Source organism: Chrysemys picta, chromosome 6, assembly GCF_011386835.1.
Source record: "Chrysemys picta bellii isolate R12L10 chromosome 6, ASM1138683v2, whole genome shotgun sequence".
Classification (NCBI taxonomy): Eukaryota; Metazoa; Chordata; order Testudines; family Emydidae; genus Chrysemys; species Chrysemys picta.
In genome coordinates, this window is record NC_088796.1 from 122,509,272 (window position 1) to 122,526,039 (window position 16,768).

The 16,768-nt window shown below is 50.9% G+C and overlaps 1 protein-coding gene across 1 annotated transcript in view; it reads left to right on the plus strand.

Moving 5' to 3' along the window:
* Positions 1 to 5,389: 5,389 nt before the first annotated feature.
* Positions 5,390 to 16,768, plus strand: part of IGFBPL1 (insulin like growth factor binding protein like 1) — a 31,362-nt gene continuing 19,983 nt past the window's right edge. Inside the window, exon 1 of the mRNA XM_005309202.2 lies at positions 5,390 to 5,890. Within this exon, the coding sequence (XP_005309259.2) occupies positions 5,476 to 5,890 (415 nt within the window). The 5' untranslated portion in view covers positions 5,390 to 5,475. The remainder of the gene's footprint in view (positions 5,891 to 16,768) is intronic.

Consider the following 16,768-nt stretch of genomic DNA (forward strand, 5'->3'; position numbering starts at 1 on the left):
TTTAGAAATTCTCCCTTCATTTTTCTATTGGAAATGAAACAATATCACCATTTTGAAATGTCCCCGCAACAAGCGTAAGAAAAGTGACATTTCCATGTGAAAATGTTTAGTTTCAACTAAACTCCATTTTTTTGGGCAGAAAAACTATTTCAGGTGAATAATTTCAACCAGCTCGGGTGACCACCCTCCGAGTCTGGTTACAGACACCTTCCCTGGGCTCACCAGGAACAAGGAACTGCCTGAGTCCCACCATAAGCAGTAGGTCTACAGATGTTCTGGGCTACTAGGGAACAATGAAATGAGGGGAGGGATAACTCAATGGTTTGAGCATTGGCCTGCTAAACCCAGGGTTGAGAATCAATCTTTAAGGGGGCCATTTAGGGAACTGGGGTAAAAATCTGTCTGGGGATTTATCCTGCTTTGAGCAGGGGGGTGGACTAGATGATTTCCTGAGGTCCCTTCCAACCCTGATATTCTATGAGTCATTACAAGAAGTTTTGGTGTGGTAAAGGAGGGTTACAAACCTGGGATATGAGTGCCATCTAGTGGAATTGCCTTTTAAAAATTGAACTTTGCCCACACACAAAAATGCAGTGATGACAATGGACTTACACAAATTTTGAGTTACGCAAGGCTTTCCAGCGCAGAACAATTGCGTAAGTTGTGGGGCGTCTGTACATTGTGTCAGTTCTAGCTGCACCAGAGGGCCTGACGCTGCATTCCTGATTGGGAATTTTAGATGAATAAGGAATTCAGCATTGCGTGCCCTAAGGCAGGCGAGGAGGAGCTCTTACAAGACACATTGCTCACTGAAACTACAATTAACGGCAGACATGCCAACACTAGAGCCAGGACGTTAAGAATAAGCACAGATGAATAGCTCTGGCTCTGCAGATCCGTGGCTAGATACCTTTGTTTGGCCCAGGGTATCATGCCCATCACATTGGAAGTACAAGGTGAAAATATTAATCCCAGCCCAGCTGCTAGTGGTGGGAATCTGCTGGCTAATACAGCACAATGCAAGCTGCTGAATCCTAGAAGCCATAGAATCATAGAACTGGAAAGGAGCTAGAGAGGTCCTCTAGTCCAGTCCCCTGCACTCATGGCAGGACTAAGTGTTATCTAGGCCATCCCTGACAGGTGTTTGTCCAACCTGCTCTTAAAAAGCTCCAATGATGGAGATTCTACAACTTCCCTGGGCAATTTATTCCAGTGCTTAACCACCCTGATAGTTAGGAAGTTTTTCCTAATGTCCAACCTAAACCTCCTTTGCTGCAAGGTAAGCCCATTGCGTCTTGTCCTATCCTCAAAGGTTAAGAAGAACAATTTTTCTTCCTCCTCCTCGTAACAGCCTTTTGCATACTTGAAACTGTTATGTCCCCCCTCAGTCTTCTCTTTTCGAGACCCAATTTTTTCAATCTTCACTCAGAGGTCATGTTTTCTAGACATGTAATCATTTTTGTTGCTCTTCTCTGGACTTTCTCCAATTTGTCCACATCCTTCCTGAAATGTGCTGCCCAAAACTGGACACAATGCTCCATTAAGGCCTAATCAGTGTGGAGTAGAGCAGAAGAATTACTTCTCGTGTCTTGCTTAGAACACTCCTGGTAATACATCCCAGAAGGATGTTCGCTTTTTTTGCAACAGCGTTACACTGTTGACTCATATTTAGCTTGTGATCCACTATGACCCCCAGATCCCTTTCCACAATACTCCTTCCTAGGCAGTCATTTCCCATTTTGTATGTGTGCAACTGATTGTTCCTTCCTAAATGGAGTACTTTGAATTTGTCCTTATTGAATTTCATCCTATTTACTTCACACCATTTCTCCAGTTTGTCCAGATCATTTTGAATTATAATCCTGTCCTCCAAAGCACTTGCAACCCCTCCCAGCTTGGTATCGTCTGCAAACTTTATAAGTGTACTCTCTATGCCATTATCTAAATCATTGATGAAGATATTGAACAGAACCAGACCCTGAACTGATCCCTGCGGGACCCCACTCATTATGCCATTCAACCATGACTGAACCACTGAGAACTACTCTCTGGGAACGGTTTTCCAACCAGTTTTGTAGCCACCTTATAGTAGTTCCAGCTAGGTTGCATTTCTCCAGTTTGTTTATGAAAAGGTCATGCGAGACATCTCACATGACCCATCTTGCATAAAACACATCTTAGTTAGGCCATAATTATATCATAACCATCTCTCTCTGAAGAACATGGGGCGTAGTGTCACATGGGGTATTTGTCTTGTAACACATTCTTTTTTCTGCAAGTACAGCCGGCCACGCCGGACTGTTTTTCTGGCTCAGTTGAAGTGTCCCAAGCTGCCTGTTTTGTCAGTTCAAATGGTAGCAGCAGATGTTTTCAGTCCAGGGCTACCAGTCTGGGCTGTGCAGAAATGCAGGGTGATTGTAAAGAATGTGTCTCCATCCTACATCTGCACCTTATTGACTTGTGTCTCGAGTTTCTGGCTGGTGATGCATGTGAACTTCTCCTGGGATAGGAACTCTAGATGGTCAGTTAAATTCCAGGGCAGGGCATACTGATTATGTCTGCCTCTCTAGCCCACGACCCCCCTGCATAGAGAGATGTGCTAGTCAGTCACCAGAAACCAAAAAGTCTCCTGAGCACAGGTGGATGGCTCTCCTCCACTAGCCTGGAACAGACGTTCTCATTCCCACATAGGTGCCCTGCAGATAACAATGCTTCCAGAGTTTGTCCTGCCTGAAGGGACTGTAAAGCCAAAGTTAGTAAGAGGGGCCCTCATAGGAATGGCCCCGGGGGGGGGGGGGGGAATGAGATTGATGAATTATGATAAAACTGACATACCCAAATTAAAATGATGTGTCTTGGCTTGCTTGAGCTTCTGAAGAGGCCAGTGAATAATGTCTGAATAAAATAAAACCAAATCATAAAAAGTATCATCCTGTGACCTTGAAGAGAGACAGCCCCTGGAAAAGGAGAGAAATCCTTTTTCCTCCTGGTCCGACAAGGACCACGGTAGGCCCATCCCCCTCTGCTGGGCTGAGACAGGAGCCGGGGGGAGTGGACTGTCACCCAGCGTGGGAGAAGGGAGAGAATCAGGGCCGAAATGATGCAGGGCGTTTTGGCCAAGGCTGAGGAGGAGGTGTCAGAGAGCCAAGGAGCCACCCCAGCAGGAGGTGCCGTTCCTGGGGCAGACGGCAGGTTGAGGGAGGAGGACAGAGCCCAGCAGAAGCAGCTAGCTCTCATGCACACCAGGCTCCAGCTCCACGGGCTGCGTCCCCGCCATGCTACCATGTCCGGCAGCAGGGGCTCCCCCAGAAGGATTTCTCAGGGTACACCCCTTGGCTCCCTGCCACCCTTCTCCCGGCTAGCTTGCTGCAGCTCCCTGTACTTCCAGCTGTTGCTGAGCGAGTCCTGGTGTGGCAGAGCAGAGGAGAGACCGGCTGCTGGAAGTGGGTGAGGCCAGGCAGAGGGGCTGCAAGGCTGAAGCTGTGTGGGCCGCGCTGCTGCTCCTTGCCACGGCTGTGAGGAGGGCCCAGTGCTGATGACTTGGCGCCCGCCCTGCCTATAGTTCACATCGTGTGTAACGTGCACAGCTGCAGGTGCCACCGTGCTGCAGCCTATGCAGCCCTTGGACTGCAGATGGACTCCATGGCCCAAGCAACGAATGGTTCGCGGAACAAGCAAACTCATGTTCTTCTGAACCTCTGAGGACAGGACAAGAAGCAATGGGCTTAAATTGCAGCAAGGGAGGGTTAGGTTGGACATTAGGAAAAATTTCCTGTCAGGGTGGTTAATCACTGGAATAAATTGCCTAGGGAGGTTGTGGAATGTCCATCATTGGGGATTTTGAAGAGTCGGTTGGACAAACCTCTGTCAGGGATGGTCTAGATCAGGGGTCAGCAACCTTTCAGAAGTGGTATGCCGAATCTTCATTTATTCACTCTAATTTAAGGTTTCGCGTGCCAGTAATACATGTTTAATGTTTTTAGAAGATCTCTTTCTATAAGTCTATAATATATAACTAAACTATTGTATGTAAAGTAAATAAGGTTTTAAAATGTTTAAGAAACTTCATTTAAAATTAAAATGCAGAGCCCCCCGGACCAGTGGCCAGGACCCGGGCAGCGTGAGTGCCACTGAAAATTAGTGCCATAGGTTGCCTACCCCTGGTCTAGATAATACTTAGTCCTGCCATGAGTGCAGGGGACTGGACTAAGTGACCTCTCGAGGTCCCTTCCAGTTCTATGATTCTATGTACCCTGTACATCAGTCCACACCTGCTCAACCACAGCCATGCCCGTGAAGTGCAGAGGGGCCAAGGAGAACAGGAAGACAGGGAACACACAGAAACACATGGGGTGGGCTGTCCCTGTCCGGGGTGGGGGGGGGCCAGGGGCTGGGCTGTGGAGGGGGGCCAGGGGACCAGGATGTGTATGTGGGGAGGGGGGGCTGGGCTGTCCGTGCCCAGGGTTGGGGGGGGGTGGCAGGGGACTGGGCTCAGGGGGGCCGGGCTGTAGGGGGGGCAGGAGGTGGGCTGTCCTAGGAGAAGGGCTGGGCTGTCCCTGCCAGAGTTGGAGGAGGTGGGCTGGGCTGTAGGGGGGCTGGGGGCAGGCTGTCTCTGCCCGGGTTGGGTGGGAACAGGGGCTGAGCTGTGGGGTGGGCAGGGGGAGGGGGCGGGGACTGTCCCAGCTGGGGTGGGGGGAACAGGGGGCTGGGCTGTGGGGTGGGCAGGGGCTGTCCCAGCCGGGGTGGGGGGAGCAGGGGGCTGGGCTGTGGGGGGAGCAGGGGTAGGCGGCTGTCCCATCCGGGCTGAGGGAAGCAGGGGGCTGGGCTGTGGGGTGGGCAGGGGCTGTCCCAGCCGGGGTGGGGGGAGCAGGGGGGCGGGCTGTCTCAGCCGAGGGGGCGGGGGCTGTCCCAGCCGGGGTGGGGGGAGCAGGGGGCTGGGCTGTGGGGTGGGCAGGGGCTGTCCCAGCCGGGGTGGGGGGAGCAGGGGGCGGGCTGTGGGGGGGAGCAGGGGGAGGGGGCTGTCCCAGCCGGGGTGGGGGGAGCAGGGGGCGGGCTGTGGGGGGAGCAGTGGGAGGGGGCTGTCCCAGCCGGGGTGGGGGGAGCAGGGGGCTGGGCTGTGGGGGGAGCAGTGGGAGGGGGCTGTCCCAGCCGGGGTGGGGGGGAGCAGGGGGCGGGCTGTGGGGGGAGCAGGGGGCGGGGGCTGTCCCAGCCGGCGTGGGGGGAGCAGGGGGCTGGGCTGTGGGGGGAGCAGGGGGAGGGGGCTGTCCCAGCCGGGGTGGGGGGAGCAGGGGGCGGGCTGTGGGGGGAGCAGTGGGAGGGGGCTGTCCCAGCCGGGGTGGGGGGAGCAGGGGGCGGGCTGTCCCAGCCGAGGGGTCTGTCTGAGCCGTGGTGGGGCGCCCCCGGCTCTGTCTGGCGGCGCTGTCCAGCGGCTGCAGCCCGGTGCCTGCGCTCCCTGCCCAGCGCCCAGCCCGCGCCATGGCCCGGCCCGTCGGGCTGTTGCTGCTGCTGCTGGCGCTGGCGGCGCGGCGGGGCGCGGGCGGCGGGTGCGGGCTCTGCCGGCCCGAGCGCTGCCCCCCGGCGCGCTGCCCGGCGCCCGAGCTGGCGGCGCGGGACGAGTGCGGCTGCTGCGAGCGCTGCCTGGGCGCCGAGGGCGAGCGCTGCGGCGGGCGGGGCGCCGGGGGCTCGCGGGGGCCCCGCTGCGGCCCGGGGCTGGTGTGCGTGAGCCAGGCGCGGGGCGCGGGGGCGCCCGAGGGCACCGGCCGCTGCGTGTGCAAGGAGGACGGGGCGGTGTGCGGCTCGGACGGGCGCTCCTACCCCAGCGCCTGCGCCCTGCACCTGCTCGCCGGGCCCCGGCGCGTCCGCAAGGCGCACGACGGCGAGTGCCGGCTGGGTGAGACGGGGCCGGGCGCGGGGGGCGGGCGGACGGGACGGGCTGGGTCCAGCGGGGCACCCGCTCTCCCCACCCCGGGGATCCCGGCGCGCTGGAGCCGCCGGGCGGGACGGACGGACCCGGGGACCGCTGCGCTCAGAGCCGGGTCTCGCTGCCTGTCGCTAGCGGCGCCGCAGGTGCAGGGCATGGGGCGGGCGTGGGCGCCTCGGGGTGGGGATCCAATCCGCCGCTGCTCAGGTCTTTGTGCCCTGCTCCCCGCCTGGACAGTGCCTGGAAACCCTCGGGCTCAGGGGTGTCTTTCAATCCTTGGGCTGGCCCCGGCTCCCTTTGTGCTTCTAACGAGATCAGTGACACTGTCAGCACCGATCTCAAGGCACTTGGCAAAGGAAGGTTCATTCCCGTGGCTGTTTGTTTAATGTTGGAATGGTTTCCGTATTATTTAGTGTGGGTTTAAAGCGGACTGTCCTTTGAGGTACCAATTCAGTCCCAGCCTCCACTTGTGTGTGCCCTGGAGGTACAGACAACTGCACGTGCATTTGAACAAGTCTAAGATTCGTGTGCAGATTTGCACCCACAAAAACCTAGTTGGACAAGGGAGTTTTGCAGATACACTTTTCAGCCCCTGTGCGAGGGGTCGAAGTGTTGTCGTGAGCGCGGGCACATGTGTGTGAGCCCAGTCTTGCACAGGAGGCCAGGTGGAGGCTGGGGGGAGAATTTGGCCATGTTTGTGCGGTCTCTTGTCAAGGTGAGTTGGGCAGGATGCCTCACATGTACTAATGTGTTCTTAAGAATTGACTGTCACCGTTGTGATGCCCCACAGCAACACAGCATGGTGTGAGCATTACAGTAGCTGGCCTGCTCACTCCTTGTCCCCATCACATGCACTTCTGGCCCCCAACGTGAGCTGTGTATGAGGGCCAGACTGCTGTGGTGCTGTGGCTTTGTCTGGTGCTGTGGAGGTTGCAGGTTCCAGTCTCCCTTGAAGGAGTTGTTTTAATTGTCCTTGAGCTCTGTGGGTGGTGGCACAGATTGGCCCTGCAGCATGCTAGGGGGAGCGGGACAAGAGCTGCAGGCTGTGGATGGGTTTGGTGGGTCAGCAAGGGGGCTGCACTTCTCTCCTCAAAATACCCATGGGGGAGCGAGCAGGAGAAGCCTTCCTCCCCGGGGAGTAATAGCTAGGGGAGATTGAGGTGGGCAGATTGAGGCTGGATGGGCCAGGGAGCGCTGTGACAATGCTCCACGGGGCTAGTGGTGGGAGAAGTGGTTATGGATACAGTCTTATGAAGTGATGGGCAGGGGGCTTGATTCACCCTGTGGCTTCAGGGAGTGCATTGTGTTTTCCCCTGTGTCCCAGGGCCTCTGAGGTCCTGCCAGAGGGGAGCAGCTTTAAATCCCACCATAATGCTCTGTGAAGCATTGGGATCCTACTGCCCCTCCCAGGCCAGAGCCCCTGCTAGTCAGCCGCTCTCACTGCCCAGGCTGTGCCAGCCCGCTCTGGGTCTCCCGCAGTGGAGTGAGAGTTACAGATGGCACACCCCAGAGCAGCCTCTGCTCTGGAAGGCGTTTCCAGCCCTGGGAGCCCAGAGCAGGAATTCTGCATTGGTGAACGGAGCCCATTCACCCTTTGTGTTTTTATCCCCCCCTGCCTTCCCAGAGCCATTAACGGAGAGAAAGACAGCACTGCCCTTCTGAACTGGCCAGAGACATTTATCAAAAAAATAATAATGCTACTTGTCAATTCAGTGTTCTGGGTTAGATCCTGCAAGGTGCTGAGCACTCATGGCCCGATCCAGCAATGCACTTCACCACGTGCTTAACTTTAAGCACATAAAATGGGATTTACTCATGTACTCAAAGTTAAGCATATGCGGAAGTGCTTTTCTGAATCAGGGCCAGCTGAGACTATATCATCTTGAAGTATCAGTTATATAGTCTGGCAATGAATGAGTTAAGATGAGGTGCTGGTTCATTCTGTGACAATGTCATAATCCAAAAGTTTGAAGTTCTGTACCTGTAGTGCTAATTCTCTGGTCTGTCTGGCAAGCGGCATTCCTAAAAAGTAATTTTCTGGGTTTCTTTTTGAAATGGTTCACTGGAGGGATATAAGCACATTGCTCAAAATCCTTTTCTCCAAATGCGCATGCAGGATTATTCTGTTCCTTGACTGTAACTTATTCTTCAAATAAACTAATAATACAACAAATGCCTCCGAAAGGCAAAGGTTGGGTTTTGAGCCTTTAAGTGCTGAGAATTGTAGAGACATTACCTAGAGCATTAGAGAATGGAATTCCAGATTAGACATGCTGGCTTTTAATATTTTTTTTAAAAAATGGCTCTCTGCCTTCATATAATCAGCTTGTTTGGACAGTTAATTCTGTTAATGTTTCGGTAATTAACCTGCATTTTCAGAGTTGATAACTTGGTAATAAAAATTGACTTGGAACTGGAATTTGGCATACAAATTCTTGGCATGCTAAACACAAAATAATTGCCATGGATTTAAAAGAAAAACAGAACCGTTTTGGCCACTTCAAAGTTCCTTTAGTGTTTTAAGAAAAAACAATAGACGTTTACCAGGTTTAGAGACTTTTTTTGCACTTGAGTTACCGGAAATTTTGATTAAAATGAACCGTGGTTGGTTACTAATCTTATGAAGCTCTAATCACGTTCGGTATTTCAAAAAGGAGTTTAGATTGACCAGGAGATTTCAGTCCTTAAAACTTGACACAAGGGAATCTTTTCTTAGCAGATTTTTAATGTACAGTTAAATATGTATATACTCAAAACGCAAAACTTTCCATGAAAGTAATGCCTAGGATAATTCTCCCTTCCTCTCCCAGAAAACTAAATACACCCCAGTGAGTCAAATCCTAAACCCTGCACAAAGCCAAAAGCACAGGGGACCTCTGCCAGAAATGCACTCTGCTCTGCCCCCGCAGGCCCCCAAAAAACTGCTCCCCACCTGCTCCTGCAGCCTCAATGTTGCACTAACCTCAGAGACAAGTGCAATTCCCCTATATGGTGTAGTTGCAGACTCACTGGGCGCGCCCCATTCTGCCCCCCAAACACCCCTGCCCATTGCTGGCGATGGAGCCCTTTGGATTCTGCACCCAGCAGCTACAGAACTCCCTTTGCAGGCTCCCTACATGCTGCGTATTGAGCCTTTTGCCCTGCAGACAGATAGAGGATGGGACGAGATGCAGGATTTACTCCTATCCACATAATAAAATTAAGGCCCTGAAAGGTTGTGCGTGGCCCGTGTGGAGTTGAAGGGGCCGGCCTGCTTGCCAGGATCCAACTGCAGGATCAGGGCCTTAATGTTGTTGTAGTTTAGGGGCAAACCTTAAGCAAGGTCACCGCATGGGCGCCAGAGTCTGTCTGTCTGCGGATCTGATTGCAGGACCAGGGGTGCTGAAACAATTGGTATAGTACAGACGCTGAGAGCAATTGCACCAAACTGTAAAACCTGTATATGATGGAAACCACTTGAAGCCAGAGGGTGCAGCAGCCCCCCCCCCCCCCCCCCAGCCCCTATGGGCAGGACAAAAGCCAAGCAATTCTGAGCATCCCATACACTATGCCAGTCTTCCTATCCACAACAGTGTGACCTGAGGACTGTCAGCCTTTGCACTTCCTGCCACTGGCAGATTTGTGTCACAACCACATCGTTACTGAATGGCGGCTGTTAGCATCGGGCAACATTTTGTTGCATCTTCCTCTTTTTGTTTCCATACTGAGGAAAATGCAACAAGGAGGGGGCATTTCTGTATAAGTGAGCACCTCGTTATAGTATGACCCTAGGGCACTCATTTATTCAGCTGTAATCAGAGGGATAATTTTTAACAGTTCCCCCTGGGAGATGGGTTGTATGCAGACTGGATAAGCCTGGGTACCAGCTGCTTCCTTTCCTATTTGTAATCAAACCATCCCTGTGAGTTTGTTTAGTTTTTAATGAGCGTCCCTGAAGCCCAGAGAGGGAAAGGGCTCCTAAATTAAATGTGATTTTGATTCTCCTTGTGTCGCTGGAACATTTCTGAGACAGAATGGTGTGCACGGAGATCGGTTTAAAATTCACTTCCCACTCTGGCTTTTAAACATCCTGAATTGTAGCGGGGAACACCGGGTTATTGAAGGTTTGGACCCCCGGGTGTACACTAACGGTGCTCCCTTAGCTCCGCGGCCTGCCTTTTCATCAACGCTTTAGTTGGGAACAAACACATTGATTAAAAGGCGTTACCCCCTTTTCCAGAGACAAGCCCGGGTTCTTGTACTATCCTGCGGAGGAGCCTGCACTTTTACACCAAGGAATCTCCTGTCAGATGGAACAGTCCTAAGAAGCCTTTGAGTCACTGTGACCCGCAGCATTCTTTACAATACTCTGAATATATCAAGAATAAATGCCTGATCTCCTTTCATCTCTTCCAGCGCTTTTCATACTCCCTTTAATCCTCTCGCTGACTCAGCCAGTGAGAGATTAGGCAAAAGCTCTGCTAAATTCAGTGCCAATGTGAGCACAATTTGATATTCATAAATTAGTCTTGTCCCGGTAGATCCCAGTGAGCTTGGCTTTGTCTCTACAATCTTCTTTCCTCGTGATCTGTTTTAGTACTGGAATATGCAAGAACAGGTGCAGGTCACACTCGCCGTAGCTAAGGTTGCAAATCAGATTCCATTAAAACGTTGTTACTTAAACTTTTACAAAATAGTCAACTTTGGGGCAGATGTTTTTCATGGTAGGTCTGTGCCTGAAAGTGAGTATTTTACTTGTGTGTTTTAGAAGTATTTAAGAAAAATCCCTCTGGTTATTTTTGAGGGATAGCTCAGTGGTTTGAGCATTGGCCTGCTAAACCCAGGGTTGGGAGTTCAATCCTTGAGGGGGCCACTTAGGGATCTGGGGCAAAAATTGGTCCTGCTGTGAAGGCAGGGGCCTGGACTCAATGACCTTTCAAGGTCCCTTTCAGTTCTATGAGACAGGTGTAGCTCCATATTTTAATATATATATATATATTTAATAAAGGTGGGGAGGGGATTGCATGATGTTCAGTGCAAACACCAAAATGGGCCCTACCCATTTTCCCCCCACAAAGGCTGAAATGCTTTGAGCAGGCTATATTCCTCCACTAGGGTTTGCAGGTCAGAGTCAGTACAACTTGTGCATCTAACCTGATGGAGCAATATAACTTGATCTGAGCATTTCAGCTTTCTTGACTTGTGGAAGTTTGTTATATGGGAAGGTGCTGTCAGTTGCGACTACAGCATGAGTTATTTGCCTGTCAATTTTGTGTGAGAATTTGAGTTGGCCTTACGCTAAGGATGTTAATGAGGCCCTTGGCTTGTCCTTGTCAGCACAGATGAGCATTTTAAGGATGAAACTTCTTAGTAGAAAATCTGTAAACTCGGAAATGCCACTAAATACTTAGGAATCTAAAGAAACAAGTACAAGCATCCACTTCAGCAATGTAAGACCACAAAAGGGAAGAAAGCAAAGAACTAACAAGCTGTAAACAAAACCAATCATTAGGCCCTGAGTTTTAATCTCACCTCAACTGCTGACTGACCTTAATGCCTTGGACTTCTACAGCATTGTACAGTCCTTATTTCGGCCTCCCGCCCCAGATACAGTTATTTGCCCCCAGTTACCAGATGGGTAACAGAGGCAGAGAGTTGAAAGTTGGTGTGTCAGTTTTTGTGACATGGCGATTCACCTGGATATCACAAAGGATGAACAAGCAAAGGTGGTTGCAGGAAAAATTCCTTCGGCCCACCCTATTACACCGCCCTCCCCCCCGCAACTGAATCCATATTCCTTGCCATGATGCTCCAGTTCTCTTCTTCCCCCCTGCCCACTAAGGCATCTCTGAGGGAGGGGGAATCTCTGGGCATCAAGGAGGAGCATGGAAGGATGAACTCCCTCTAGACCAGGGCCGGTCCAGCTTTTTTGCCACCCCAAGCAGCGAAGCGGAGAAAAAAAAGAAGATAAAGCTGTGATTGGCGGCACTTCAGTAGCAGCTCTACCGCGCCACTTCATTTTTCGGTGGCAATTCGGCGGCAGGTGCTTCGCTCCGAGAAGGACTGAGGGACCCACCGCTGAATTTCCACCGAAAACACCGGTCGTGCCGCCCCTTTCCATTGGCCGCCCCAAGCACCTGCTTCCTTTGCTGGTGCCTGGAGCCGGCCCTGCTCTGGACCCAGGCCCAGACCACTCCTGTCTCCGCATCCAACATCACTGCATACAGGAGAACAAACATTCCACTCTCTAGCCTAGCTCTGCAGCCACACAGAGCGTGGAGGTGGCATGGGACACACACAGGGTATATCAACTAACATACTGTGGAAGGTAGGGTCGGGTTGGTAGAGGCATCTCCTGGGGAAAGAGCAGGTACCCAGAGCAGCATACGCCAGGCTTGGTTTAGGAATGGCCAGGCAGGGGTGGTTTAGAGATCTAAGCATCACCTTTGGTGTTTAGTCTCCTTGGCTCTCAGGATCACATCCAGGGAGGGTGGGCTCAGCCACGCGTCTCCAGGAGAGAGAAACAGCTCCATTCGGTTTTTCACGCAAGCCCTTCGGATGGGAAGCTCTGCGTGTCCTGTGTGGGTAAGCTGGGGAGCAGGGCTCCTTGGAGGGCTTTACAAAGCGGGCTTTGAAAGTGTGTGACGTGGCAAAGTTCTAGCCTCTCAACCTTGGGTTCGAGAGGGGCCAAGCCAGATACTTAGTAGTTGGGAATGGTCAAGCTCCATTTGCACTTTTCCCTTAAAAATAAAATAATCAGACTAGGTAATTCCATGCCAAAATCTGATGTGAGTCAGATATTGAAGTTGTCTAGCCCAGCCCTCAGCGCTAGGGATTGGAGAGCTCAGATTGAAAGGGGCCAGGGAGCATTTTGGCTTTATCTAGTGGCATGAGCTTCGACCAGGGATGCCCTGGGATTCTCATGCCATCAGGAGGCAGAGCATGGAATGCAGCTCTACAAAAACAAGCAACTTCCATGACATTCGCCCCAAATGGTAGCAAATGACAGTGAAATCCTGGGGTGCTTCTGCTCACGCATCACCCTTACTGAGCCGCTGTGCACAAGTGTGAACCCAAGGAAAAGGGGGCGGGAGCCCTGGCAAAGCAGGTGTGATAGCAGAATCCAGGCGAACATGGCAAGGTCTGGCCAGCAAGCCACGCCTAGCTCCGAACAAAAGGACTCTGCAAACCAAAGCAACTAGAGGCTGCTTTAAAGTGCTTGGCTCAGTGCTAGGACCGAGCGAGCACGTGGAAAGGAAGCAGCCACTGCCCGTGATAGCCAAAGATAGTTGTTTTTGCTTGGCTGCTATTCCTGATCCCTCTGCCACCACCGATGTGGGTCACCTAGACGTGGAGAGGCTGATCTGGTGCAGTGGAGGTTAATCCAGGGCCCTGGGCTCTGAAATGCGCTTAGAATTTGCTGGTGGTTCGTGGCATGACGCTTCCCCCTCACCTGGGAGATTTCCCTTAGGAAATCCATGCTGGAGTTAATACTCCTAAAGGCAGTGTCAGTACCCTTCCATGCCCTGTACTCCCCTGGGCAATGGGAGGGGAAGGGAAGGCCCAAGCAGGGAATGGGGAGCCAATGACGTCTGGAGGGAGAAGGCCTGTTAGCACATACAGCTCCCCACACCTCAGTTCCAGGGTATGTGGCAGCACAGAATGGTTTCCCATGGAGCCTCACCCTGGTGAGAATTCTGAGCCACAGCCCATGTGCTCCTCCCCACAGGCAAGGTCTGAAACTCCTCCTTCAGGGTGGAGAATGGGGGTAACCCCTGGGGTGAATCTCAGTGTTTACAGCAGGAATTTCCTTGTGGGATGGGGTGATGGGATCCTTTTGGCATCATTGGGAGCTGTGGGGGCTCATTGCCTCTGACAATAAATCAAGTGTGGGCGCCTTTCTAAAAGAGACTCTAGTTCCAGCACCAGCTATGGGCTCGAACCAGGAATCACTAGGTGAGGTTCTCTGGCCTGGGCTAAGCAGGAGGTCAGGCTAGATGGTCAGAATGGTCCCCTCTGGCTTTAAACTATGAAATCAGGCCATGTATTCAGGATCCTAAATATGGAAACTTATGCCCAGATCTTCCAAACTATTGAGATGCCCATTGATTTCAATGGGAATTAGGTGCCCAAATACTTTTGAGGGTTTGGCCCTTGGTGCCTAACTTCCAGGCGTGGAATATTGGTCTTTGGTTTAGTAAACCTGGCCCTAAATGTAGAGTTATCAGGCGTGCAGAACAGGCCAGCCCCAGGGAAGTCAGTAGGAACTGCAGGTGCCCAGTGCTTTTGCAGATCAGGATTTCCTGACTCTCTCATATTTTTTTAAAGGTTGGGAGTGGATTAGATGCTAGTGTTCGAAACGTAACGGCTGTCACACAGCATTACTCGGCTGCCGCATTAAGGTCTTTCAGGATTTATAATTTCTCAGCTATTTGTGAGTGTTTCTTTAAACTCTTATTCTAAAGTCTTTATTAGATCAGTGTGTTGGCTGCTGAGTTTACTAGACAAGAGCGTTTTGTTATGCTAAGCGCTCCGTGGCAATTCAGCCTATGAAAATCTACAGAAATTCTTTCATACCTCGGCATCTGCATGTAAAGCTTCTTGAATGTGTCATATAAAGCAGAGAGAACAATGCGCCCGGGGAGCTTGAGAACTGCCCTCCCCCACACCACCCCCCAAAATCCCAGCATTCATAGCATGGAAATTAAGGAAGGGATTGTTGTGGATGTGAGCATGGGCTCACGTTCACCCAGGAGCAGTTATAATAATCCCTGCTTAGTAGAGGCAGCTCAACAATGCTTTAATAACATTATTCATAGCCACTTTTGGTATTGCATGTGTATCCTTAAAGAGACACCGCTACCCAAAATAGTCAACATTTTCCACCTGCCCCGGAACACACTGCTAGCTGGAATCGGTGCCATGGTCACAACTGGGAGTAAACATTTGACAGTCGCTAGTAAAAATAGCCTATGGGGCAGATTTGTTCCTTACGTAGGTTTGATCTGCTGGGAGTTGGCAGAAATCAAGAGTGCCTTTGTCACTCAGTAACGTAGTGCATTGTTATAGGACAGGCATTTCTTTGGGTATAATTCTTTATAACCTAGCCCTTTTATTAAGGGGAATCAACGTAACAGGGAAAAAGAATACTATGGAATCCAGCGCTGATTTTCACAGCTTACTTGTGACTATACATCACATAGAACATCTGCAGCTGAGGTTGTGCCGTGTTTCCATTATACCATCCTAGTTTTAGAGTGTGTCAGTTCCCATGGAATGACTCCAGGCCAAGCTCTGGCATGCTAGCTCGTGTTTGGGAACGACATCCACTCTCCAGAGCTCAAAAGAATCGATTGAACTCACTGCCCGCAATCCTTCATTTCTCCATTGCACACAGATAAGGCTGTGGTCTGCGATGAGTGAGTGACCTTAATTTCCACGTGTCCTGCGAGGCACACCGGATGAGTTAAGGAAGGAGTTTTAACCTGATTTTGAGTTGGTTGGTTTGAATTTTGATTGGTTTGGGCTTTTCACAGCTAACAGGTCCCACAGAAGACGTGTGTAACAGAGCTTGTTTTCGCGTTAAAGCAGAGCACTGTTTTGCACATCTCCTGTAGGACTTGTGAACTGTTAAATGCTGTCGTTTCCATAAATACACCGGGAATGGTTCATGGTTCTATTTTTAAGCAGAGTAGCTGTAGCTTACTGTGTGTAAAATCTGATATTTCCGTTGGCATTAAGTTGGGTATGTGACATTGAACTGTTGTGTCCTCTTAGCTCTCCAACCTGAGATGCCTTTTCATAGAATCATAGAATCTCAGGGTTGGAAGGGACTTCAGGAGGTCATCTAGTCCATCCCCCTGCTTGAAGCAGGACTGACCCCAACTAAATCATCCCTTTTGCACTGCTTTACTGGGGAACAGCAACCCCTCCAGGCTCTGCTCACTCACAGCCACTAGCATGTAAAGTCACTCCCAGCTGAGTACATCAGTGCTATGAATAGATACAGGGTGACACCCGCATATCCCTCAGTGCCAGCCTTGCCTCCCCCAGAAATGTGTGTCTTGTACTGCTCAGTAGCCTACTGGACAGTACAAGCTCATAGTTAGGTCATCATTCCAACACTGGGTAATGATTGTGCATCAGCCCTGTTGCCCTAAGCAGAGATTCCTAAACACTTCAGCCAAAACACACTGGTTTACATAAAACAATAAAACAAGTGTATTAATTAGAGAAAGATAGATTTTAAGTGATTACAAGTATAGATTCATATAAGTCCGGACTGGTTACAAAAGAAATAAAAGGATAAACACGCAAGCTAATTCCTAAACTTTACCAAGGCTAATAGATTTAAAAGCAAAAAAAGCCTAAAAGCCTACAGCAGTCTGTACTATCTGAAAAACCTCCAGGCTAGGACCACTCCCCCAGTCCTCCTGTTCTTCTTTTTCCCCCAGTTAAGTGATGCTTCTTTTGTCTTTCAAGGGATCTCGCTGCCATGAGTAGAGATGGAGGGGGAATGGTGAGGTCTATATCCCACTCCCCTCTTTGAGGATTACCTTCCACTGGAGTGCAGACAAACAGTCTCCCGTATGTGTGAGGTTTGAAGCATTTCTGGGATGAAATGTAAATTCTTTGTTTATACCATCCTCCCTCCTGATGGTTGGCCAAGTAAGTAGGTAATGGTGCCTTAGCACGTTCCTGGCATGCTAGTGTGCCTTTGTCTCTGAGAAAATGGTTTGTGGGTGTTACCCAGAACTACAACATCTTTCAGTAATAATCATATAGCAACATTATGTGTGTAACATAATTTTACATGCAATGATGTTACACACATTTCATCTGGGCAATAACATTCAGTAGATTATGAGT